The 27,471-nt window shown below is 45.6% G+C and overlaps 1 protein-coding gene across 2 annotated transcripts; it reads left to right on the forward strand.

Moving 5' to 3' along the window:
- The first annotated feature begins 473 nt into the window (after positions 1–473).
- CCDC134 (coiled-coil domain containing 134) lies at positions 474–27,471 on the forward strand. 2 transcript variants are annotated; one of them, XM_085601231.1, is made up of 7 exons: positions 474–682; positions 13,782–13,900; positions 19,145–19,266; positions 23,009–23,093; positions 23,614–23,795; positions 24,262–24,333; positions 24,968–27,471. In XM_085601231.1, exons 1-7 carry the CDS (start codon positions 561–563, stop codon positions 25,091–25,093), a joined length of 828 nt encoding a protein of 275 aa, XP_085457357.1. In that variant the 5' UTR covers positions 474–560; the 3' UTR covers positions 25,094–27,471. The 2 variants fall into 2 exon arrangements, with proteins under 2 accessions (XP_085457357.1, XP_085457358.1); XM_085601232.1 differs by having other exon boundaries at positions 567–784.

The following is a 27,471-nucleotide window of genomic DNA, read 5'->3' on the forward strand; positions in this document are numbered from 1 at the left end:
CTCTATGGTTGGCCATGTGACATGTTGGTTTTCATGGGTAGTGTTGAAACTTTACTTTCATTGGCTGCTGTGAATAAAGTGGTAAAGAAATGAGAAGCATAATCGGATCGGGGCCTCCGGTCCGGACATAGAATTGTATTCCTACGTCTATGTTTGGATAATGTCCCCGTTTGTTTCATTTTAAGAAAAATAGTCACATCACCCTATTAATGGGCCTTCTCCGTGGCTACGTCTCACATGCATGCCATTATTTTGAAGCAGATACGAGTGAAATAGTAAAAAAAAGCGGGGGAATTTATTTTCCCCATTGACTAACATTGACACAATTGTAGGCGGAAGACAGCTAAAATAACGCCATTTTTAGGCTTTAAAGATCGGAAGTCTTCAACCTCACTCAGGTCATGTATAAATGTAGGCCTTTGATACGGTCCCTGACTGTATTTGACCTTCGTGAGGTGCAATCCTTGAGGTCCCTCGATGCAGTAAAATTAAATGAATTGGGACTACAGAACAGAGGCTTGTGGGTAGCCGTGTTCGGAAGTGTCGTGTCACAGCAAGGGATGCCGGGAATGCGAGTAGTATCTGTGTGCATCTGGAGGAAGAACGAGAAATCAAGAGAACAGCAGCATGAGAGACAACGGTGGCCCGCGGGAGTGACACCTCCCGGAGAGACCTTGCCTTGGTGAGAGTGAGCCTGTGGTCCTTTCTGTAACACTTATGTGGAGGCTTTCCCTTGTGGGGCGAAAAACGAGGAGGGTGGTTTGGAGAGTGACAGCCCTCTGAGGTGAGTGCTTTGGCTGTCTGAAGAATGACCACCCGGGAAATAGTTTACCCACGGAGGTGAGAGCGTCAGCGCCCGAGAGTTAGCCCGCCTCCACGTGGAATTAGAGCCGTGTAGTGGGGAGGGTGCTGGAGCGTGAGCCCCCCCCCCCTCCCCTGAAATGAGAACCTTATAAAGGGACCTGAGGAGTGTCACTTCGCTCCCCGAGCCACGTTCTGCAGAGTTATCCCTACCTCCCCCAACAGCTGTGCCGTGAACGTGGGGGGCTTGGCGGTCTTCAAACTTTTTTTTTCGGGTCACCCCCCCCCCCCCCCCAACCGAAATGTTTTTAGTCTGTGTGGCCCCTCAAAGCTTTATGATAGATAGTGGCCGTAGGCCATGACTGTTTGGAGTAGACTGAGCTTATTAAATCATTGGTGGGAGGGGGCATTTATGTTGCCTATAAACCACTTTAAATATAAGAGATAGAAGAGGGCAAATTTCCTTGACGAAAACAGAAATTGATGAAAAAACAGTTTACCATACGTGGGTTGCAGTGAACCTCATTACTGCCCTGGTCCCCGATGCAAATGTTCCTGGTGCGCTAATGATGAATGCACCAGGAACATTTGCATCGGGGACCAGGGCAGTAATGAGGTTCACTGCAACCCACGTATGGTAAACTGTTTTTTCATCAATTTCTGTTTTCGTCAAGGAAATTTGCCCTCTTCTATCTCTTATATTTAAAGTGGTTTATAGGCAACATAACACGTGGGGTAAGTGGAAAGGGTGGGAAATCGCGTGTCCAGGCTGGAGCGGCGCGCAGGAAACAGAGGAGGAACTGGGCGAGAGGGCCTCCTAAGTAGGGGGGGCAAGCCGCGCCCCCCGCCCCCAATGGCCCGTCTCCAGCTCCAACTATAGGGAGTAATACCTTAGTGGGCGTAGCCTCGCGCACGAGGCAGCAAAGGGGGAGGCTCCGACGGGCGGCCACTAACAAGCTGCCCTGCTGATGTCCCACTGCTTGGGACGCGGGCAGCGGCATAGTGACCACACCGTCATCCGCTTCAGTCAACACGCATACACAGACGTCACCCAATGATTACACTGACACTTTATTTGTGGGTGAAGAACTGCTGCAGGTTTATTTCATACAACATAGTATGATAATAAAATTGGGTTATCTTACGGGCGATCCAGGGCAGGCAGCCCCTTGCTGCTCCGCCCGCCTGGTGAGCCAGCACACACGGTGGGTCGATGCCCGGCAGTGTGGCACATAATTATTTACAGATCATCCACTGGGTCACGTGATCTGTATCCTACTCCCGCCCCTTCCGACAGGGGCGGAGCGTGTTGTGGCACACCCCCGGTTGGTCAGGCCCCCCAACCGCCCGAAGGACTAACGGGGCGCCGTCGCGGTCTTCCCAGAACCCCCTTCGGCTCCTGGACCTTGGCTCGGGCACCCTTACTGTGCCGGACAGGGGTACCCTTACTGTACCGCCTGTCGCAGAGGTACCCTTACTGTACCCGTCTGCATCCAGATCGCCCTGTAACTCCGCCACAGCTCTGGGGAGGCTACCGTCGCTGCCAGAGCCCCCCTTCCTCCGTTCGCTGTTTATAGGTGCCCGCCCCTGCGAGCCAGCTTTCAGTGGGCTGACTAATGGGTCCTGTTCTGTAACCGTAAATATACGGCATTAAGTTGCAACATTACTCAGAAGCCCAGGGCAGACTAACAATGAATGACTCTTGGCCCCAATGCCGCTCAGCTTAGACGTGACTGGTGTTCCCAACCTTCTAAGTGAAGCTACAGCCGATCATCCTAACGTAATTATGGGAAGATCTAGCACCTGCATATGGAGCCAGAACTGAACCACAGCTGAGTTCCTCAGTCCATCGATTCCCTTCATATCCTAGCACGAAGGTTTTAATTTCCACTCTATCTACAAAGGTGATGTATTGATAGCGTCAGGTTCCTGAGTTGCTGCTGCTACTGAGAGGATTGCATGATTTCTCGGCTGGGCACACCATTCTAACGCGACTGCCAATCGGACGCCGTTTATCCTGACTCCGGATAAAGCCAATTTGATTGACTGAGCTGCCGCAGCAACATCTCTCAGCTCGTGGACCCAAATGTGTGAATGTTTCCCATCTCCCGGGCTCCAAGAAAGGCTGAGCGGGAAGAGCAACACCTAAATCTGTTTCTCAGACTGGGAATTGTGGCATAGGTAACAAGGCATAGGTGATTTAGGCACTTGTGGACCTGCAATCCTATTAAGATTTTTCACTTGCCAAATTGAGTGCCTTCCTGGCTTGCAATTTCGTTCCCAACAGCTACAGCACAACAAGCAGGGTGAAGGTAGCGTGTGAGTCAGCCACTTTACCTACGTAATAAACACAAGCGGACATCACGGGTATATCAATTTGCTTCCTTTCACATGGTATTACGCTATTGTTTACTGCAAACTGACCCATATCTTAGCAACATCTCCTCTTTTTCGCCTTTCCACTTGCAAATTAAGTGACATTAAATGGACGATGGAGTCTTATACTAGTCCCGCTGTCAAACCCACTCTTTTCTTGCTCCCCACTGGGACAGCGTATCCAGTTGCCTCGCTTGATTAATAGAAGCTAGCTTTCGGACTTTATTGCTGCTGGAAAAGGGTCAATAGGTGTGCCTGCAGTCCTTGGTACACCGGTGTTGCTGTGCTATGGTAATTTGTGGTGCCGCCTTAGTGGCTTAAAATTGAAACGTCTTATTTTATCAAATGAATTGTTGTGAGCCCCGGTTATGATTTCGATCCTATCTACATAGTTGACAGTGTCTCTATCTTGTCAATACCTGGAGCACGTCCGCCTTAAATGACGACATTACATCCGGCTTTTCCGCTAGCCTTGCCCATTAACCTGTCAAATGTCTGTGGAGAGCAGCACGTCTCTGGTCATGCTCCTGGTCGCTCTCTGCTCTCTCCATTATTACTATGTAGCTGAGGGCATGCCATACACGGGTGTCTGGTTGAAATGTGCACAGGTCTTTGACACTCTCCCACGTGCAGTGCTGTGAACCGTTTGAAGTAGTTCATCGGATTCAGCCAACCACCCCCTAGGTGGAGGCTTGCACTCCCAAACTTCTGCTCATTATCGATAATTCGTGGCACCGACATGGTGGCTTGAAAAGAAACTTCTTATTTTATCAAATAATTTGTTGTGAGCCCCAGTTATGATTGCGTGTACATCTTCATAGTTGGCAGTGTCTCTATCCTGCCAATACCTGGGTCACTTCTGCCTTAATTGATGACAATACCTCTGGCTTTCCGCTAGCTTTGCCCATTTAAACTGTCACATGTCTGGTCGTGCTCACTTCAGAAGGTGTTAAGCCCTTTCCATTATTAGAAAGTTTAAATGCAAAGTACAAGAGGTATGGTCGCTCTCTGCGGTCTCATTATGACCATGTAGATGAGGGCATGCCATTCTGGGGTGTCTGGTTGAAGTATGCACAGGTAATGGACCCTTTCCCCCGTGTAGTGCTGTGAAACGTTCGGAATAGTTCAGCAAATTCAGGCAGCCACCCCCCCTAGGAGGAGGCTTGCACTCCCTAACTTCCGCTAGCGTAAGACCCGGTCCCACCTCCAGTTCAGTGAAATGTAGTAATTCACGACACCGACAACCCCAGGGGCCAAATACTGGGCTGTGTAAATGTGGCCCAAAACCACCATGAACGATTAGCTTGGAGTGGATGGGCGTTTCCTAGGCTGGCTGAAGGCAAAACCTTTGACCATCACTCCTGGCAAGATGTGCCAACGCAGGTAGAATAAAGAGTCATGCAGCCCTCCTTACTTCCTTTCCCAGTGCGACACAGGCGAAGAAAAATGCCCCTTCCAGAAAGGTCATGGCCTTATCCCTGAAGCCTATCCATACAGCACTCTACCGGAAATCTACAGCATTGCTTTGTAAAGCGTTTTCTGGTTCCCCAATTATTTGTGGTCGATATGCTCTCCCTCAGTTTGACCAAACTCTTAGCTAATCGTACGCCTGCCTAATTCCCAGGGCTGTCTGGCTTAATGCTTTCGCCTGGAATTGCCCCCCCAAAATGTGGCCTTGCACTGAACCTTCATCTGGCCCTGGCGCCTATCAAACCACAGTGACAGCCTCTACATAAACAAACCTCACAAGGTCGCAGAAGCGGCAAGCCAGGCTAAGTCTTGGTCAACCATGTCACTCCGTGCTTTCCCTGGCCTCCCTGTGGAACAGGGAGAATAACCTCAAAGATGTTAAGTATGATAGACAAACCCAGGCCTTCCGCCTGTCTCCAAACAGCTCATGCTGCTGCCTTTCTTGTATAGACTAAACTGCCACTCTGCCTGAGTTGCAGAAATATCACACCCGCTGTTTCCCAATAGCAAGGCTAAGGATAAAAGGCCGCCGCCCATAATACCGTAACCCAGACGTTGGGCAGAAAAACAATGACCAACTGATGCCCCCGGGTGGGCGTGCATCCCTAGTCTTGGTGGGAGCACACCCGCCGTCCTTGGGAAAACCTGGCACTACCTATCCATCACCAACCGTGCCCATCTCGCCTTCCTGATGCACACACGCCCCTCATGCTAAGACAGGAAGACACATGCTAAACGTGCCACCATGTGTCCAATGAAATTAAACAAGTGATAGGCTTTATTGCATCAGCCAGACCATAACTGGGGTCACGGCAGAGTGGTCTAAGCGTGGGCCAGAATGGAGGAGGTATATGTGTGGCTAATGCAGGCCCAAAGCTCTGTGTAGATTGGTGTCCTTAAGAACTGAAAACAATAACTGGCCCGCAATGAACCAAGAACCGATAGTGACTAGTGTTGTCCACATGGGAACACAGCAGCAGCTCACTTAACATTACTGCAAATGATATCTGTGACACCCACAAATTTTTATTTTTAAGGTCCTGTTTTGATCTCAGAGATACTTTATATGGCTTTTGTGTGGAACCAACACAAACATTTCTGCAAATAACTAATATTTCTCACACACCACCCTGTGCAAGTCCACATCAGCCGACCTGCTGCTCAAGTTGCTCCTCCCCACGGCGACGAGGGGGGCTAGGCCTGTTTGTGCATGAACTTCTGTTAGGCAATTCTACATATCGTGCCGTCAAACAGTCCTGTACATTATTTACAACAACCTCAAGTTGAGGTACAACATTTATGTAAAGTTGCAATCAGCAGCATATCTCGACCCGAAGATATTGGAGCGCTTTACACGAGCACTGCATTTACATTACACATTCAGGCACAGGGAGATTAAGTGAACCGCTCAGAATCACAGGATGTGAACACGACCTCGAGGTTTGAACACTGGTTTCCTGCACCAAAATCGGCAGTTTAAGCCGGTGGACCACATTCCTCTACCATTTATTGTGTCTGTAACATGCTTGTACTCTGAAAATATGTAAACCATACCATGGTTTCCTGCAGCTTGTAACGTTTACAAAATGTTACAAAAATTGCTACCAAGGATCCTTTGCCACCGTTGGCTAATGGGCATAAATGAGTGCAAAACCAAGCCCCTGTGAAAGCCCCCATGTGCCTGCCTAACCCAGGCAGTCGCCCACTGCCGAAACCGGCTCCCGTAATTACCCAATTAACCTTCAATGCCACGAGCATATTTTTATGGTTAGACTCGCAGGATGTTGAGCCGACGGGATGCTCGGCCATGTTATCATCTCAGGTCAGAAGTCACCTGCTCTAGCCCCTACGCGGCCATTTTAGTTGGTGCCCTTAACTTATAAGGCCTCCCATGAGGGCCTTCCGATCCATTCTCCCTTGAACACTCTGTTTCTGCCTTCCCGCTCGTAAATCTTGTGACCCGGCCGTGCGGGAATCGGCCTCTGCCCTGGCCCTTTATTCGGCTCTACTGTACCCAATATTTTAACCATCTCAGGTCAGAAGTCACCTGCTCCAGCCCCTACGCGGCCATTTTAGTTGGTGCCCTTAACTTATAAGGCCTCCCATGAGGGCCTTCCGATCCATTCTCCCTCGAACACTCTGCTTCTGCCTTCCCGCTCGTAAATCTTGTGACCCGGCCGTGCGGGAATCGGCCTCTGCCCTGGCCCTTTATTCGGCTCTACTGTACCCAATATTTTAACAGTAAATCTGCAAAGCACTAGTAAGAAAAGAAAACAGCAGCATTCAGAGGCTGTTACTATTGAAATGGCGTCCACTGTCTTGCCATCTTCATGTATTCCCAGCGGAGGCCTGCGCCATGAACCTCAGAAGGCCGGCGGGGTCGTGGGTGGCAAGAGCCTGTATTCTAAAGCTGCGGGGGGGACTGCTGCTAGCAGCCTTCATCTAGCAGTGTGTGGTTCAAACTTGTAGACAGCGCTGTAAATAGGACACCCACCAGGAAACAGCTTTATGTTTAGAAAGGGAAAATACAAACAAGCCTGGCCAATGACATTGACTAGGCGTCAAGGGTGCTAGTGTAGTGTGCACAACGTATGGCGTGCCAGCAGAAGTTTAATTGAAGTGGCACCAGAGCTCAGCTTGATTACATAAATTGTCCTTGATCTTTGTAGTTTAAAAGAAGTCAACAATCACGTTCTCATACAGTGGGGTATCAAAGGGCGAAATGATCCCTTATAAAAGGCAAGATAATTTTTTCCCAAACCCCTAATTTGGTAGTTAAAATAGCTACCCTCTGGGTCCCGGTGCCACTGCACCTGCTGCACTAATAATAGCTACGCCTCTGATCCCGCAGAAAGAAGGCCCATCCACGGCCTGTGTGCTTCGGAAGCTTTTTCCTGTACTCCAGGTGCTCTGTGTAAAAAACGTATTCAGCATTCTCGAGCACACGATTAATAAAGATGACAAGGTTTAACGCAGTCACCCTGTGATGGCGTAAGTATGGGGACGGAAGCCACCAAGGTAGAGGACGCCCAACATTCTTGAACAGAAAAAAAGCCCGCGAAGAACATACCGGATACCTCTAAGAAGGCATTAAAACAGCCTCGGCAGCTGTTCACTGGAAATTATTCCAACTGATTTCCTCGCAAGTACAGCGTGTGCATACGAAACAATAGGCCCTCTCAAGGAGAAAAGAATTAACACATCCATACATTCCGCAATAGCGCAAAACCAATAATTAGTTGAGAACTAAGGAATCGTGCTGCTCTGTCAGGGAACGAAATGAGCAGCTCCCCTCTCCCCCTTCTTCTAACTCAGTCGAAGCAGCAGCTGTAGCTAAATGCTCTTGGTAAATATGACGTGCAGTTGTCTAAGTAAGGAAAATGGTGTGGCGCTTAGCAGAAGGAGGGCATGAGTCATTGTTTGACACTCTGGCCACAGGAGGACCCGAATGGACCATAGAGACGCCCGGTGGGTGACACCGCAGCTTACCACCGGGCGCGACCGATGTTTTCATCCTGCGGAGAATGGCTTATTCACGGTCCTATAAGTGTATATTTACACCCCCATGGACTATCTAGGCAGTAAAACATTGACTGGTTCAAATGGTCGTGAAAACCCTCAGTCATGGATTTTGAAAATTACATAGCAGGTTGCCTTTCGCCCTGTGCGACGGAGACTTTGCTCGAAGTGCTCTAATAATATTCGAACTCGCAAAATGTATTTCCCAGTACAGTAGATGTGCTGACCTGCTTTTAGTCACCATAGCAACCGGCTGAGTTTATTTCAAGAGAGCCCACAGACTGAGATGTGTTCAACAGGTAGGCGCACTAAGATTTCGCATTTTCAGTGTCTCGTGTTCACACGACCAAAATGCTGTTAATCTGAATCAGCAGAATGAGAGGTTATTCCCATGTAAAACGTCTTCCAAGGCCTGTAGAGATTATATGATTAGCCCCTGAAATCACAGACAGTGGACGCGACCCCGAGGCGCGAACCCTGGTTTCCAGCAGGCTAGCCGATGCGCCACATCCCCTCCGCGATGTATCCACGGATCTGACCTTCCTATCTAAATCGCGAACTCTGCCGAACTCTGCGCTACTCGCCGCGCCTCAGGAACGCCCGAGGGAGTCACCAGACGCCGCTGCTCCGGGAGCGAACGCGACCACCGGCACCTAGCGCGGGGAAAGGCCAGCAAAGTACACACGCCCCCCGCGCCAACCACCGGCAGCGACAACACGCTCCCCCGGCCCCAGACACCTCACCTCGGGATACCGTTCCGCACCACGCCCCGCCGCCGACCACAATCAACGCGACGCTGCCACGACAGAAACAACCACGACATCTCGCGCGGCCCGGAGCGAAACAGAAATCGCGTGTCCAGGCTGGAGCGGCGCGCAGGAAACAGAGGAGGAACTGGGCGAGAGGGCCTCCTAAGTAGGGGGGGCAAGCCGCGCCCCCCGCCCCCAATGGCCCGTCTCCAGCTCCAACTATAGGGAGTAATACCTTAGTGGGCGTAGCCTCGCGCACGAGGCAGCAAAGGGGGAGGCTCCGACGGGCGGCCACTAACAAGCTGCCCTGCTGATGTCCCACTGCTTGGGACGCGGGCAGCGGCATTCTGCGAAGGAGGGTGTCTGCTATGGCTCTTTACCCCTCCTGGCCATTGTTCCAACCCCAAAGCAAGCTGCCTCAGCTCTTTTGAAAAAACAAACAGAGCTGCCATATTTTACCCCACCACTCCGCATCAAGACGTGGACGTCTGAGAGAGCTATAGCGTCGGCCAGGGGCAAAGTCAGCAAGACAGCTTTTAGTGAGCTGTGTGTGGTGCACCAGCTGGAACCTGCACTGTGCCAGCCCTTCAGCGAGCGAAAACGGATCTATTTAATCCCCCACAGGCTAAAACTACGGTACAGTGCAACCGAGCGGAATTGCGGGAGAAATAGGACTTTGGCACATTTCATGCCCTGTTAAGAACCTAACCTGTTTCCTTTGGGGAGGTAGCCTGGCTACCCAGAAGATTCAAACCCGCAGCTTTCCCCAGAAGTCAATCGCGCTCTAGTTTGCACTAATTTATTCTGTTATACCTAATTATTGGGAACTGCATCCGCCAATACCAGGTGGTTCCCTTCTATACTGATTCTAATCTTTTTCACTGTATACCATGTTTTTGCCCTCTTGACTTTTATGTACCACATTCGGGTGTGTGGAAGTAAAGTACTTTTTCTTTTACGTAAAAGCCTTGTCTGGACAATGATTTATTAATTGCTCTTATGTGTCTTATTGAGTTCTAAGTTTCTACTCCACACCAACTCTCAGGTAGATTTCGCTACCCTGAGACTCAAGGGCTTAAAGGGTGTAGTTGGTGCTCACCTTTGGATTCAACAGTAAGGTAAAGCTCCAGGAAACCAGTGGCTAAAAACAATATCTCAGTTTCATGCTTTGTATGGAGACACCACATCCTAGATCCCGCTATTACAGTCACACACAATTGGAATCAACAGATGTTTCTCAACATGAACAGTTACCACTCCACTGTATTATTTAATACCAGCCTGAAGGCTAATCGCCCAGCAGTTGCCCTTTGTGCAGCAGCATCCTTGTCATGGGAGGTTGTTCTCTAACCATCTACATTTCTCTACAAACCATCTGCCCTATGTTCATGCTCTTGAAAATGCTTAATTGAAAGAGGAGAACTCTGCACATCTAATCATGGTTGTCAAGGAACAAAGTCTTAATCCTTATGTTTACCATGCATATGTACAATTTGCTTCAAGGGCATGTGTAGAGATAATCAACCCCCCTGGAGTTGGAGTTTGTAGATATTTGCTCCCAGGGTGTTCCAAGTGCCAGGTCAACCTGCATCCTCTTCCTGGTATAATGGCAGTCTGTTCATCGACCACACATAAACACCCCAGATGTTTGAGACCCCTAAGGGTACTCTGCACTCCCCTGTGCCCCATTTTCTTGGGACCTTGACATGCTAGTTGATCCTGCAAAGTATTTCCTTCTCCTGAAAAGCATATAGTGGGGGTGTCTGTCTTTGAGCCAGTGTTAAGGATCTTTTAATGTGTGAGAATAGCCTTCTTGTATTTTGTTGGGCAGAGTGGTGTGCGTAGTGACACGTATAATGCATTCTTGACCCTCTTGGTTTTGTACACCTGATAGTGCCTCTTTGGTATCATTCCGTGCATATTCATGAGCCTGCCTAAAAGAAATTCTTTGGATGGTGTGTTCCACGTAGTTTTAAAGCTAAATTATCCCTATCAAAGTAAATGAAAAAGCACAACATACTGCAGCTCACCAGGACCAATAATGTGTACCAGAATCATGAATAACACTCCATTATTGTACGTATTTAGGTTTCCATCAAGATTCCTAGATCTCGCTAAGCCTTAAACACCACACATCTGGACCTTTGCTGCACTAATGTTGTCTGACACTTGCTCAACCTATCTTGAAGTTTGCCTTTTCAGACTATTGAATACTTGGTGACAACAATAACTAGCATGAGAAATAGCGATATGGTCCAGATTCCGGCTGGTGCGGTTACAAGTGCTACACCGTACATATTATCCTTGTACCAAGCTGTTTAAATGGGGAAGGGCTCTGACACCGCTTTGTGCCAGAGATTGTCAGCAGGAAGGTTCTTTCTTCCACATCCTTTGGGAATGTCCCAAGATAGTGCTCTTTTGGCATGAGATTACGGAGATAATGTCGGAAGTAGCGAGTGTTGAGGTTGCGTTGGATGCGAGGGAGTTGCTCCTATTGATTAAAGGAGACGCTGAAAGATCCAAGTATATGAATATTTGGTTGACATTGGCTGCGGGAGAAGCAAAGCGTAACATCGCCAGATTGTGGGGCGCTCCCCAGCCACCATCAGCGAGGGAGTGGGAAAAAGATTTAGACTGGTGCCAGTGTGCGAAAGAAACTGTATATAAAAGTAGGGGTTGCATTAAGAAATGGGAGATCTGGGCCCCTTGGCGAAACTACAGAGGTATTTGAAATGCTCAGGAAAGTAAAAGGCAAAAGTGGATGTATAATTGATTTTTTTTCTGCTCCACATATAGGTACTGTTGGCGATAAACTCAAACCCTATGGTAAACTCTGAAAATGTTTTGGAGGGGTATACCAATGTTTATGTATCTAATGAATGTTCCACAAACTTGACAAGTGTATTGACCTGCAGATTTAAATGCAAAAGTATGTGTTCAACTTGAGCTTGTTTAATAAAAAGATGTTTAAAAAACGATACCTATACTATACTATACAATACTACTATAACTAGCATCACAACTTCAGGAGATACATAACCAGCTGCTTTCTTATCATGCCTTGAATAAGTCCCATTTTTTTTTTGTTGAGTGAAAAAACATGTCTGCTCTCTTCTGTGTTCGTAATCAATCTAAGAATTAAAGGGACGGGAGAAAACGTACAAAATATATATGGCAGACTTATTTTATAATCAAATTATTGCTTAACACACAGGTTTGAAAATGTTACACTTGTTTAAATTATTATGCTTGTGTCTTTAAAGACCTCCATCTCGAACAGTTGAGCCTCACTCTTGAATGCTTCCCAATTGGGAGATTTTCTTTAAATGCTTTAGGATGGAAGATGTCAAAAAGCAGTAGCAAACTGCTTCTGTTTTCTTATGATGGATTCAATAGCTTAGTTTTATTCTTTTGCAGTGAGTATCCAATCAAGAAAATACGCTCAAATGTTCAGGCTGTCCTAGGGAATCTCGGAAGTGTTTTGAGGTTCAGATACTCAAAACATTCCTTCGGTAATGTATGAGAACTCAACCAGATCAACAAGACAGTCAATATAGAAGGCAGTAATTATTTCTTTGAAGGAGTCTTCTCATTCGGGTTCTTGAATTCTTCAACGTGATGGACATATAGCCAGCCATATCACACTTGGCGCAAAGTTGAAAAACACAGAGGTGAAATAAAACCAGTAAAGATAAGTTACAAATGTGTATAAGACTAAAGGCAACCAATTTCTGCAAATACTGTGAAGAAATGTCTCTATCATTATGGTCATGAGGACCTTTTTGAATGACCAGAGTTGGTTTATGTGTCTCAAGTCATCTGGCAGAGAATTCCAGAGCGCACAGGTGATGATAGGAACGGTACACTGTTTGCCTTTTTTCTTTTGGGGGAACCAAAACAATTTTATCAACAAACATCTATGCTATGACCGGACAGCAGGAAGTAAAACATTTTATTAGATAGACTGAAGCCATTCCATTTAGGAATTGGTGCACCAAAACTAAGTTCTCACACTTAATATGAGCAGTCACTGGGGGGCCAATAAAGCCTCCCGAGCAAGGAAGTAATATTTCTAGCAATAGTAAATATCACCTATTTTGTAGAACCCGTTTATAGGAAACGCCTGGTAGAGTCTTATAAGAGGGTCCAGAACTTCTCTGTGAGTAAGCATAGTAGAGGGCTGAGAGAGTAATATCCCATCAGTCATGAGAGCCCCACTCCGGTGATGTAAGTGGTGTGGGTGAAAAAATGCCCATGCCACCTCCAGACAAAGGTGCGGACCTAAAAGAGCCATATAAATGTGGTAAGGAAGCATTTACACTGATATATGAATAATCACTGTGACCCCCCCACCCCCTATCCCTCACCCCCCCCCCCTCCTCCACCGCCTGTGCTCCCTCTTCTTAGGCACCAGTACAAGTTCCAACAAGAATAGGGAGCTCTTTTATACTGGGACACAAAGGCAAAATGGGACAGAAACTCTTCCACTGGGACCAGAAAATGCATATGTGCTAGGATATGGAGTACACGGATGCTCGGACAAATAGTGTACAGTTCCTGGGTTACAAATCATTCTAGGACAGGATCTCTTGCACTAGGATAGGAAAAACACATATTGTAACACAACACTCCCACAAACAATGGGACAGGAATGTAATTGCATAATGTAATTAACACAATTGTCTGCTATTGTTTGGGAGCAGAAACCCCTCTGTCCAGCTGATGGACACCAAGCATGCCTCGATGAACAGAACACACGGGCAATTGATCCTGAATACACCATTTCTATGGTGAAATCCTCACACTCTTTTTAGGGTGGCCGACACACTTTGACTCTTTCCCCGACTATGGTTCTTCCTCTTGCAGGTTCCCAGCTACCAGGATGGAGCTTTTGCAGGTGTGTAGCTGCCTCATTGTGCTGCTTCTTCCCCTGAACCATGCGTCAGACTCCAGGACCCAGAGAAGAGACAATGGCTTTGAGATCTGTATCCTTCCTCCAAATTGCTGCCTGCTAGATGAACAGCATACCTGTAAAGACAGAGGGGAAAAATGTTGACTGCAGGAGAAAGGGCATGACAACATTCTATCTATAAAAGAGGAGTGGAGCAACATGCTAGCTGCAGATGATGGTCACTGTGCTAACTTGGGAAGTGGTTCATGTTTTGTCTGCAAAGTTAGTAGTGTGTAGCCTGCAAGTGGACATTAAACAGTGAGCGGCCTGCAAGCGATGCACTGGGACATGTCAACGTGTTGCTCTGGTGGGTGGGTAAAAATGCTGCTTGCCGAGGTAGCTGACCTTTTGCTTGCGCTAGTGGGTGATATTGTATCTCTGATTAAAGCAGCAGGCCTTCAAAAGTGCCAGTATGCTATGTGTGAGAGAACTGTGTTCTTCCTGCATGCAAGAATGTTTTTCCACTTGCGTTCATTGACGACGTGCTGTCTTCAAGTGAAGAAACCTCCTGCCTTTAGTGGTAGACATGCTACTGACAGTGGGCAAGGCCTGATGTCTGTAAGATGGGGTGACGTGCATGCTGTGACGAGGTTGACTTGCTGACTGTAAAGTGCTTCAAGAGAACTAGTTGTTCTTCTTGTCCAAGTGCAGTGCTCTACAGAATAAGGGATACTGACCAGAGTAGAAGGCCTTCTTATTCCTGCATAGGAAGGAGTGAAGCGTCCTGCTCCTTTTGAATGACAAATTTCTTAGCATTCGTAACGGAAAGTTTCAATTCTATTAAGGACACGCAGGCGAGGGTTATGCTCAATTTTCAGTCCTTTATTCATCTCCAGCACACTTGAACTTGCAACCAAAATGCCACCTTTTCCCATATACCCTTGGGAAAGGGACTACAAAACTTTAACCATTCAGTGTCTCTACCTGTCCTCCTAACGCGTTGTTCCTCCGGGCACCTCTCCTTTCTTTCTTGCGGCATTCCCAGCAACTTCTTTATTCAGCTTTATTGTTGTCGGAACCTGATACACGAACAACATACTGAGATCCAGAGTCTCATATTGTGGCGTTTTTGTAAAACGCAACTCAGAAACTACCAAGGCAGTCAGTGACCCAATCCTTCATCACGGCAGTGGAGAAAACTAACATCACAAGAAGCGAAATCAACAACCTATACTTGTACCTTACGGAACAACCTGATGCACGAACCCATAGAGACATATCTTGCCCAATTCTAGCACAAATCGGTGGGCCTATCCTAGAAACTATGGGTGGGAATAATTCTCGCTTCAGTGTCCTTAATAGAATTGAAACTTTCTGTTACGAATGTTAGGACATTTTTCGTTCCGTGTCCGGACCGGAGGCGAGGATTATGCTTGTTCAAAACTTGTCAACCATCAAAGAGGCCATATTCAAAACAGTTTAAAGTAAAACCACTTGAACATTGGTCTTTGGGCTCAATTAGATGCGTTCAGGATATCCTCAAATCGGGCCCCCAGATTGAAAGCTTGCAAGACCATGGCGCCTCTCACAGAGTGAGCACCAAATTGTGAGATATCAATACCAGCCTCTTGCATAACCCAACATATCCACCTTGCAATTGTTGGGGAAGACCCTGCCTTGAATGGTTTCTTAAGGGGTATCAACAATTGCATCTCCCTGGGAGGTCTCAACTCTTCCGTCATACTTTCATGTCTTCAAACATTGCACCACGCACAACTTCGGACAGACCTCAAACTGCAGGTAGGAGATTGCCTGAGAATTGGATTATGTTCTGGGAGAAATGTGAAAAGTACCCCCCTCCGGTGTGAAGACTCTGCCTGTCACATCAGTGGCTCAGACATCCAAAACCATGCTGCAGGAAATTAAAGATTTTAACATAGCCTATTTACCAGAAATCTGTTTCCTAGACAAAAAATGATTACGTGGCCATGAGGAAAAAAATGTGCACCTGGTTAAATTCCCATAAGGCAGATATCTAGGCTCTGGAGGCATTGAGAGACGAATGTCCTGCATCAGTTTACAGATCAATGGGTGCTCCCCGACTGAGTGACCCTGGTTTGAAGCGTGACAAGCCGAAATAGCACACCTGAAGGTATTGACCATTCTATAAGCCAGACCTTCTAAAGGCAAAGATGCTAGGAAGTTCAGGATTTGGACAACATCTGACCCCAAGGGATCCCAACCTTTTTGTACACGCCAATGTACCCATCTCGCCTATGCAGATTTATATCTTCTGTTGGTGCAGCTCAGGCGGTTGCCAACATCTTCTAGGCCTCTGCTGAAAGGCCAGGGACTCTTCATTGTTGCCTTTAATCCTCCAAGCCACGAGTGGAAGCAGCTCTTGAAGTACCAACGGGTGAGGATTCCCCAGTGGATCCTGGAGGAGATCCTGAGCATGGGGTAGACAGATTAAAGAATCTCAAAGTTCCAGAAGAACTGGAAACCAAACTTGCGACCTCCCCCGATGGTTACAGTACCGCACTGCTGATCAATTGTCCATCTTCAGACTCACACAGCAGTTCATCTTGTCCTTGGTCCAAAATTAAGTGGCAAAAGAACCTGCCATTATTTCCAGGCAGTTGATGTGGAGCCCTGCCGTTCCAGGCCTCCATGTGCGCCAGCCACTAATGCATCTTTTCCCGGACCTCCTCCGTCCGAGGCACCTGTTCAGAATATTGAAGGCCTCTGTCAATGTGAAAGGTTCTGAGCCGTCGGAGGGCCCTGTAATGTAAGGTACTCGGAAAAACCTCCTGAATGGAAGAGGATGGAAGCCCTACCACACAAGCCACTTGGAGCAGTGTCGTCGATGGGCGGGCCAGGGTGCGCCTCAACTCACTCTGAATTTTCACCATCTTTTGGGAGGGAAGACTGAGCATCTTGAAAGTGGAATTGATGACAACACCTAGGAACTTCGTCTGTTTGGACCGGGTCAACAGGGACTTTTGCTAGTTTTTTAACGAAACCTAAACCTTCAAGCACAGAAATTGCCGTCTGCAGCTGTTCCTGCAGCCTGACTGGGCATAGATTCATGAGGAAAAGTTTGTTTAGGTATATAATTAAACTGAACCTCCGAGCGCAGAAAAATTCCATTGCTGGTTTGAGAATCTTGGTGAAAAACCAACGAGACAACGAAAGACCGAAAGGAAGTGTGGTGAATTTGGATACCTGCCCTCACTGCAGAAATTGCAGGAATCTTCAGTTGAAGAGTCAGGTCTTGAGATCCTTGAGACATGTTGCATTCTGCAAGTAATGAGTACTATGAAAAGTTTAGATGTATTTCGTCTGTTATAAAAAAAAAAAAGTCAGCAGTCTGCTTGGCATCAAAATTGTTATTGGCAATACTACGGTTTGCCCATCAACAATGCAGTGATTTCATTTAGAAAGGGTTATGTTTCACAGGGCAGTCGGGGAATTATATTCACCTGTATAATGCTGGAGGTTTTCATGCAGTTTTGCCTCGCAGAACCCTCCCAGTAGAGGGGGTATTTGCTGCGATGAAGACTGATCTACGAGTGGTGGAAAGATGTGCTTGATTGAAGGCTGATGTTTGGTGATCGGGAAGTACTCTTTGAATATGTGCATTTCTTGGTTTTGTGAGGAGGCACTTCATTTGAGGTTGGTGTTTCGGTTGGGAAATTAGTGGATGTCTTGTAGCATTCTGGTGCAGGTTAGTATTTTGATGGTTGAAATGCACTTTTTTGAACAATGGTTGTTAGATGTTCTGACAGTTTTTGAAAAGCTGGTGTTTTAGTGGTGTGAAGGCACTTGTTTGAAGGCTGGTACTTTTACATTGGGGGTGCATTTTGGTTGGAGACTGGTCTTTTCAAAGAGGAATATGCTCCAGGCAATGCACCAGATGTAATAAGATGTTGGATATACCTGGGTTGTGGCGGAGAGCTGCAAAGGACTAATGTATACTAGACTGGATGTATAAAATGTTAAAAGCTATGCACATTGTAAGGATGCAAAAGTAAATAAGAAATGCAATAAAATATGTTTAAAAAAAGAAAAGAGGAATATGCGCCTTTTAATATCAGTGTTGGTTGTGGGATGGTGCTCCCTTGAAGATTTCTGTTTTGGTAGTGAGATGAGGATCTTTTTTTCGCTTTTAAAAGGCACGCTGCTGTGAAATGAGTTTTTTTTTTTTTTTTTTGTTTGTTTTTTTGCATCGGCGAAATGCATTCTGTTGAAGGATGTTTGTTTGAGGAAGGATGGATCTCTTTTAAAAATATATTTTTTCAATGGCGGATGCCAGTGGCATTAAATTGTAGTGCTTTGTTTTAAACAATAACTGTGCACTTAGTTGTGTGTTTTAAGGTGATCATGTCTCTCATGATAGGCGTTTTGACGTTTGGGTAAAGGCTTCCAAAGCCTTTAGTTTTGCTAGTTAAAAGTGGCTCTGATGAAGGCTGATGTTTTGCGAGGCTAGTGCTTTCTGTGTTGGGAGGCTTGCTCCAGAGAATAACATGGTGGAACGCATATTCTGGTGAACTGTAGGTTGGTGAGCGGAATTACAGTGATATTATTATTTGGCGATAGGAAGGTTGGGTGCTCTTCCAGTATTCGGCAGTTGGGAGGAATGATGGGATGAGTTGTGGTGTTAAGCAGTGGTGGCCGCCACATACAAATGGTGGTGAGGTGATGAGGGGAGGGCGCGCCAGAGGGGGGAGTGCGGGGGGGGGTGTTCAATAATAAAAAGGTAAAACGTACCTTAAGTTGCCATCCGCTTTCTTCCTGGTCTTGCCTCTTTCTTGTCCCAGCAGGCACTGGGCTACATCAGTCTCCATGTCCAATCCCCACGCTGCTCTCATACTATGAGAGCAGCGTGGTGATTGGCCTAAGATGGCTGAAAAGCTGCTTGCTCGGGCACAGGGAGTCTGTACTTTTTCTCTAACCTGGCTGGTCAATACCGCCGGATTAGAGAAACCCCAAGTGCTCTTGTGTGTTTGTCCGGCCTGAGCCAGCCAGCCAGCCAAACACATATGCACACTTAGTGCACATAGCACTCCTCCTATCTCCTCCCATGCTTTGGCCCCGCCCTACCCAGCTGCTTAAAAATAAAACTATAGCGAAATATCGTTTTATTTTTTAGCTGCTGGCTCTGAGCCAGTGGGGCGATGCTCCTCCGCCATTGCGGAGGAGCCGCCCCTGGTGTTCAGATGTTTGGCAATAAGGAAGTGCAGTGGGGTTCTGATGGTTAGCAGTGGGGGCGTCTGGTGGTATTTTGATGTTTGTCAGTGCAAGGCAAGCTGGGTTATGGCCCTTGACTAGTCCTCAGATAAGCGGCTATTTGAAGTGAAACGGAAGGATCAGATCAATGCTTTGAACAACCTTGTGGAGCTGAATGACGTGAACCAGCAATACAAGATCATTGATATTATGCTGAAGGGGCTCTTCAAGGTCAGAATGTGCTTTTAATTTCCACTGAAGTCTTCTGCATGTCCATCTTTCCATTCCCCCCAATCCCTTCCACTATACCCTCTTTGTTCACTTTGCCACTTTCCGCCTTGGTTTTCTCAGCCTTCCCCCACCACACATTTGTTTGCAGTTAAAGCTCCGTTGTTGGTAAGGAATGGTATTAGGACTGACTTTATAGGGCAGTTGTTTGCATTAAAGAATTCCGTAGGTTCCATGGTAGTTTCTGGTTTAATCAATTTCTGCCTAGCCAAATTTGTTAAATGTTGAGTCCCACTGTGTGCAGGTAAAAACTTTTTACATTGTTTTGAGACACTGTAGTCCTTTCATTTATCAAGGCTATGCATGTGTCTGTTGTAACAGCTGACGGGGGCTTTCCCACGGCTCATACCTCCAGGCTCTTTTCCTCCGTTCCTACGTGAGATGTATTATTGCAGATCCTTCAGAGTTTTATATAGGATGGACTGGTGAGTCCCTGGCCATTGTGTATGGATGTTTTCAACCTGTTAGTAGGGATATTTTGTACTTCTAGAAGTGGGATGTAGAGTGTGATGTCAGTCAGTCAAAAACAATGTTTATTTAGACCTTGGTCTTTAAACAATTATGAAACCAATTAAAAAAACAAAATCAAAAAAAAAACATCACAATATATACATTATCAATGTTTGGGAATTGATAAATTTTTCAATAAATAATACATGAATCCAGTTTTCCTGCTCAGGGAGGCTCAACACATTTTAAAATGTATGCAATATAAAAATATTCTTATAAAATACGATATTAGTACCATAATACAAAAGTTAAAATGGTTTAAAATCATTAAATCTTTTAACTAATTCATTGCTAGGAAATGTATTTTATTTATTTTTAATTTCTTTCATATATTTCCCAATTGCAATCGCTATATCAAGATTTGGCATTTCAGTAAGTAGTTCTGCTGCCTTATTCCTTTGCCTTATTTCATATTTTAAAAATATTGGGCGGAGATAACATTTACGCTGTTCTAGTAGCGTTGTACAGTCCAACAGAATGTGCAATATATCGCCTTTAGTGCCCAAATTACACTTACAATGGCCATCAAAATGTAACATTTTTCTTTTCAGTTCCTCATTTGCTAACCAGGGATTTATGCCTATTCTTATTCTTAAAATCTCCTGTCTATACCCCATGTTTGGTAAAATTTCCAGATAGGGGAACCAATTTTCTTTTCGCCATGAATCCCTCATTAATTGCACAGATTTTTTCTTCTCCAAGTAGACCATATCTCCTCTTCTTGAGGCTTCTTGTCCATATTTTATGAGCTCCTTCTTAGAGAACTCTACCTGCAACTGGCTCTGGGTGATTTTCACCTTTAGATTCTCACTGGCCTGTAATAATTTCTTTCTTGTATCTTTCGCCCATTTTAGGCTACTTGATATAATCTCTTTCCTACACCAATGTGATATCTTCTGGCCTGTCTCTAAATCCAGGCGTTTCCAAAATCTAACCAAAGCCATTTGAGCCTGAATACTCCAAGCAGTTGTACCTATCTCGGTTCTTATTGCTTGGATCATCGAAGAGCGTGGTCACGCCAACAATGTTTTCAGGCACATACCTTCCTCTTGGTCCCAAACTTGCTTACCGCTTAGATAAAGGATCTCTACTCCATATAATACCTGTAGTGGGATCATAGAGCTAAAAGCCTTTAACAGCGGTCTATGTGACATATATCCATAGTCCCGATTAAATTTCTTCAATCCGCAGATTGATGAGACGGCCTTTGCTTTCTGAGCTTCTAAATGTGTATACCATTTTAACTTCCTGTCAAACCATACGCCCAGATAGCGATATTCATTCACTATTTCCAGTTTAAAATCTCCTAACATCCATTTAAAACTCGTGTCTTTATTTCCGAAACATAAAATTTTTGTTTTATCCATATTTACAATTAAACTTTTCCCTTCACAGTATTCTCTAAACGCATGTCATTTTCTCTGGAGGCCTATTTCGGTCTGGTCCAAAATCACCAGGTCGTCAGCATATAGCAAGCATGACATTTTCTTACCGTCCATTTTTGGGCTTGCACTTCTTTCAACCTCTAAGGTTGCTGGTAAGTCAGCCAAGAATATTGCAAAGAGCAGGGGGGCTAACACGCAGCCCTGTCTTAGGCCATTTTCAATTACTATTTTTGGTGTCAGTGACCCCTCTGTATCTCTTATTACTTGGACCCAATTGCCACAATGTAACTCTTTTATTATACTCAGCAACCCCACGGGGATGTTTTTGTTTACTAGAGTTTCCCAAAGGCAGTTCCGATCAACTGAATCGAACGCTGCTCGAAAGTCAACAAAGCAGCAGCACATCTTACCATTTTGTTCCAATGACTTGCGTGCCACTGCCCATAAAGCAAAGCAGTGGTCGATTGTGGAGTGTCCTTCTTTAAAGCCCCCCTGTTCAGTTGGTACAATTGAAAATTCCTCCACCCAGTTCTTTAATCTATTCAGAATTATTTTTGAGAATTTTCGTTCCCCAATATCTAACAGGTTATGATGTGATGGCTTTGTTACAGCCCTCAAAAATTCAGTTTGTGCCTGCACTCGGACAGCCTTTGGATAGGTTACATTGTACTGAGTGACCATTCCAGGCACGTCTAAAATTTAAGGTGGGCATCTACCAGCCTGATAATGCATAGCAAGGAGCAAAACGATGTTGAAAGAATGGTATTTCTAAAAAAAACTTTGCTCTTGAAGAAATGTTAAGTAACATATACCCTGCAAACTGTACTTGACAACTTGTGGTTGTTGGTATGAAGCACATAAATTGAGGGGGACTGACCTGTTAACTTTCCTGAATAATGTTATCTATTAAGTGTCCATATTTAAAGTGCAGGAATGGTTGCAGTCTTTGACTCTGAAATTTACAGCTGTCCAAAACCAGGGTTTGGTTTGTGTGTTAAATTTCCACATGCTAACAGTTGTCATGACAATCATGTACTTTGCATAGAATTGCATTTGGGGAAAGGAATCTTTACATTTTCTGAAATAAAGTGTCTTTGAAATGTTGATTGGGCTGGATCACTCAACTACTCAGGTTATTCACTCTTGTAGGTCAGCTGGGCTACAGTCGTTCGCATTCCAGTTTAGCCTCGAAGTGTCTAATAGGGCAGACTCCTAATCAGTCATACATCAGGTGGCCTTACTAGGCTGCACCCTAGCAGGACTGACTCTGCACCAGACCTGTGCATTTATTGTTGAACTTTAAATTCTACAAACTAGATTGCCTTTTTTTGGGACGGCAGGCAAGGAAGTCTGAAGCTGATAGAGGGTTAATGTAAGAATTGCAGATGCACAAGGTCTTGTCCCCAAATCTGGCATATTTGTGTGCAAATCTGTTCTGATCACTCTGGCAGAGAAGTTGCTAAATTTGAGTAAGCTGCAACTTGAAGTCATGAAATAATGAACTGGTGAACTTGTGATAGTATTGTGTGATTAGTCCCTCTTCTTGGTCTCAACTTGTGAATGTGTAGGTGACCGGGAAGTGAAATACATGACGGTGATTTGGTAGGAGTTGCTAGAGTTTATTTCAGCAGATATATTTCACAGTCCGTGTTCAGATTTCATACTTGGCAAAAGGAGCCATCAGTGCAGATTCTTGTTTTGAATCTAGTGTCCCAGTTAGGAACTTCACTTTGGTCTGGCTGAATAGGCCTTTATCTGCTTTCTGTGCTTAAGTCTTCTCTTTCTCACAGGTGCTGGAGGACTCGAGAGCCATTCTGGTCGCTGGAGATGTCCAGCCGGATGGTCCGTTCCCTGAGGATGAGAAAATCAAGGATGGTAAGAAGCCTATAATGTGCTTCTTGTTGCTGTGGAAGCTTTTGTTAGACCCACATGATATGGGTTCTGCATAGGTGATGGTTCCTTCTGTAACCAAGTATATAAACAGTAGTCTGACGACTACCAAAAATGTATGTATACAAGAATGCATGGTTAACCACCAGCCTCCCACATACCATTTCCACAAGTCTGCTCAGTGGAGCACTTTGGGCAGTGGCATAGTAGACACAGTGATTGACTTTGGGTGTTGCTGTAGAACTAAGGTGTTGAATGCTTCATCAACCTCCTGACAGTGGCATACTGCCACTGGGTTCACTACTGCACTGCTGAGTTTGTAATCTTCAGTTCCCATATTCCTGTCTTTCCTTGCTGCTCCTGCCCTGGTATATACACTGTTTCTTCTCTACTGTCACTGTTTGCTTTGTACTGCAGCTTCCTTGTAGCCCTCCTATCTATGAAAATCAAGCATTTGATTTTGATCCCAGCATCCTCGGTTCAGTTACGTTTTTCTGCCCTACAGCATACTCTCATGCAGTTGAGAACTCTGCTTTCTTTGGTGACGTGGTCCTGCGCTTCCCCAAGATCGTTCACCACTACTTTGACCGCAACTCCAACTGGAACAACCTCATCCGCTGGGGCATTGGTTTCTGCAACCTGAGTGGGGTCTTTGATGGTGGCCCACATGCTCAACTTCTAGGACTGGTAAGAGATGCTGCCTATTTGCAATGCATAGGGGATTAAAGAAAGATTTGCATGTCGCTACCTGTATGCTCGCATTGCTGGGGGTAAGCTGCCAGAGAGGGGCCAGTGATTAGCGTGATAGCTGTCTCTGATGAAGTTGAGTTGATCTTCCCAACTGCTTTAAGAGTTTCACATCCTTTTAATATCCACAATTGCCCAACCATGATGCAGAGCAATGTGATCCCTTAACACTGTTGTCTGGGCCCTATCATTGTGCATAGCAGTACACTTTCCTAAAGGGCTTCAGCTGGTCATGTGATGCTTATGAATGCTAGCTGACCATCACCCATTTGAATACTGGCTATTGCCATTGTTTGTTACGTTTCTGTGCTCTGAGTGCAGGTTATCACTGAGGGAGTGTCTGTCCAAGCAGCAGGGGTGAATGTGTTGTCAACTATGTGTTTTTTTTTTTCCTTGTATCCTGCAGATGGCCCAGGAACTGGGAATTAGCGAAAAATCCCCAGATTATCGGAACCCCTTCAAAAGCGACGAATCAGAGGTGAGAAGTCAAGAGATTGGGGGAAGGGTGGCACTGAAGTTTGAGATTATTCCATACATTTAGGGTTAGGAATAAAATTGCATTCTCTACCCTATTTTTGTTTTCTCTGTGTACTGTAGCTGCAGAGGGTGGTACCTGCTCTGTGTTACTTCTCCTGACAGTCATAGAGTGTTTTGCTTCGGTCACACCTTTCATTGTCACTTCTCATTTGAAGGGATAAAATGAGGAAAGTTGTTAGGAGAGGAGTTTGAGCATATTAATGACAAAAGGGATGGTGAGTCAGAGGAGCCCTTTGTGTCCTCTTACTGCTGTCTGTCGACCCAGGCCTCTGTCTGCGGTGACCTCATGGCTCTACAGTCATGCTGTTTGCTACTGAACTTAATGCTGGGGCAGTGCGCTACCAAACCTAGAAGTTGATGTTGGTAAAGTGGTTGACCCCCCCCCAGAGATCAATGTTTGTACAATGCACTATAATCCCCAAGGCTTGATGATTATGATGTGGGCTGCAAAAGCTAGAGCTTGATAGTAAGACGGTGTCCTGCAAGCTGCAGTGCTCCATTGTGGGTAAACATATTTTTAGATCTTATGCACTTATCTGTTATTTAATTTGGGGTTCTTTTGCAATGTTTTCCAGCTCTTTCCTAACACGGATGTGTTCCAAAAAGCCCTAAGAGATGAGGAGAAGAGAAGGAAGAAGGAGGAGAAGCGGAAGGAGATACGAAAAGGTCCACGGATAACACGGTCCCGATCTGAGCTCTGACCCTAGAGCAGCTTGGACTGCAGCATGGTAGCAAATGGACAAACGAATCAGTTTGGATTTGGATGCTATACAAAGAGCCAGGGGAATGGTCCACCGCCCGAGTGATGAGGGCAATGGAGGAGTATGTATGTGTCTGTGAGAGATGGGTAAACCCTTTAGGCACCAGTGGAGAAAGGTGAGTTAATGCCTTCACTATCGAGGCCCCTAAAGGGGGGCTTAGAGCCCACAGCTGACTTTCTAGTTCTGTTTTTCCTCTTTGTTCTCACCCCTACGCTCATTTCCCAATTTGTCCCCCAATGATCCCTCTGGATTGCGCTCCAGTAAAGTTGACCTGTGCCACAACGCTCGTCTTCTCCTCCATTGATCAGCTGACTTCTCTTCCCCTCCCATTGATTCAAAATCTTACCTGTAGGTTTTGTCTCCTAGCTCCATCCCCAACCCTCTGGGTTTGAAGTGTTGACTCCTGACACCCTCCACCCTCCTCAGTGGGTCTGTTCGCTCATGTCACCCACCTGATGTGTTCTTTGTCAACTCCTTGCTCTGTAGGCTTCTTTCTGTCTGGTCCTCATCCCTTGTGCTCGCTCCAGTAAATATATTTGCTGGATTCTGTAGGTGTCTGTCATTTTCTGCTAACTCATGTGGATTTCCCCTCTTGCACTGTAGACTAGTTGAGCGGCTTCCTCTACTGCTCCAGAGATTGTTCTTGATGCCAGTTTATTGCTCTTCGTGTTCCCTTTGGCACCAAGGCTTTGTTCCACAGTTTAGTTTTTGGACACTGCTATTTAAACCATAAAGACCCTTGGAGGTGCCCTGTCGTTTATTTGCATTTCCATTGGTGAGCTACGTCTTCTACATAAGAACCAGTGATTAGCTTGCTTTGGTTGGATTCTTTTGAATTGATACTTCACTTATTTCTGTTGATGCCCAAATACCTTTTCAGTGGCCAACACATGACTATTCTTTTTGTGTAATATGGATTTTATATTCCCACTAAACTTCCTGATTTTGCAGGTTCCTAAGAATCCTATCTCGTTCTTGTCATATCTACATTCTGGGGCTCACTTTGAACCGTTGTGCTGTTGATTTTAGCCCATTTTACTTTAAATTGCTTTGCTTTGTTTGTCCTTCACTTAGACTGCATAGTGTCATTGACAAAGACCCCTTGTTATACAAGTCTTCTTTTTACTAGTGCCCCATTCCTTTTCTTTAGGTTATTGTTGAATGCCGTCATTAGTGTGCCTTTCCATTACACACCCATAATCTATATATGGTCCAAAAATGCATCTTTTTTTTCAGGCTAGTGGATTTCATTCTATACCCTTGGTGCTGGTTCTCAAAGCTCCTGGGGTGATGACCTAGCTTCCCACATGGTTGACAGTGGTGGTGCCATATTTTCCTGGTTCACAAGTAGAAGCTTATTTTCCATTCTTTGATTGTGACTGGGCAAGGGTTCCCCGTTGTGTCCAATAACAGACCTAGTTTTCTTCTTGATGGCAGAGCTTCTGGTCACCCTCCTCACCCCCTGAGTGGCAATGATAGGGCAAGGCTTCCTCCTGATTGACTGTGGTGTCTTGATTTCCTCAGGCTATGGCATTTCTGAACTGGATTCCCCATGGCAGATTGTGAGGTCCTGGCGTATCTTAGGTAGTGAATGTAAGGTGATGATAATGGAGTTTGATTTTCATGAATGAAAGTCAAGTGGCCTTGATTCCCCACAAGGGATGGAAGCAGGGCTGAGCTTCTTCCCTAATTGGAACATCACAATGGGGACTGATGTTTGATGAATGGTTATGGAGCTGATGTCCACCCCAAATGATTGCAGAATCAGGACTTCTCTTGTGATGACAGGTGGGCCTGGATCACTCCCTAGAAGGGGAGCCTTTTGGGGTCCAGCCTTCTCCTGTTTGATGGTGCAGTTAGATTATTTAAACCCTGGCAGTATGTTGTGCAGTGAAATGTGGGTACAGATGATCAAAGATAAAGGTGGTCAAATGGGTCTGAATGAGGTACTGAGTTACAAAGCTTAAGATCAATGACGTGGAGCTATACAATGCTAAAACAAAAGTATCCGAGTAGGATCTGCAGTCATGGAAGTTGATTGGCATGGCTGTATTAGCTGGCAGGTTTCCAGCAGTCTCGTCATTATCAAGAGCTCTCATTTTGGCATTGTTCTATCGCTTCTGGCTCACCCGTTAAACCTGTGTGTACCATAGGGTTTTAAAAAATGATTTTGCAAATGCTTGGTGACTGAGTGTTTGTAAACTTTTTGGGGATACTATCTTTGTGTCAGATTAGATTAGAATTCCTGTTTGTGTTTGATTTTTTTTTTTCTGCTGAGTCAATTAAAATTGTGTATTTATGATCTTTTGACTAAGAAA

Source organism: Triturus cristatus, chromosome 4_2 (genome assembly GCF_964204655.1).
Source record: "Triturus cristatus chromosome 4_2, aTriCri1.1, whole genome shotgun sequence".
Lineage (NCBI taxonomy): Eukaryota > Metazoa > Chordata > Amphibia > Caudata > Salamandridae > Triturus > Triturus cristatus.

Coding starts and splice junctions, on each gene's coding strand:
- CCDC134 (XM_085601231.1), top strand. CDS start 561: ATGCCGGGAATGCGAGTAGTATCTGTGTGCATCTGGAGGAAGAACGAG. Junction 23,796..24,261: donor ATGCTCAACTTCTAGGACTG/GTAAGAGATGCT, acceptor TGTATCCTGCAG/ATGGCCCAGGAACTGGGAAT. Junction 24,334..24,967: donor TCAAAAGCGACGAATCAGAG/GTGAGAAGTCAA, acceptor AATGTTTTCCAG/CTCTTTCCTAACACGGATGT.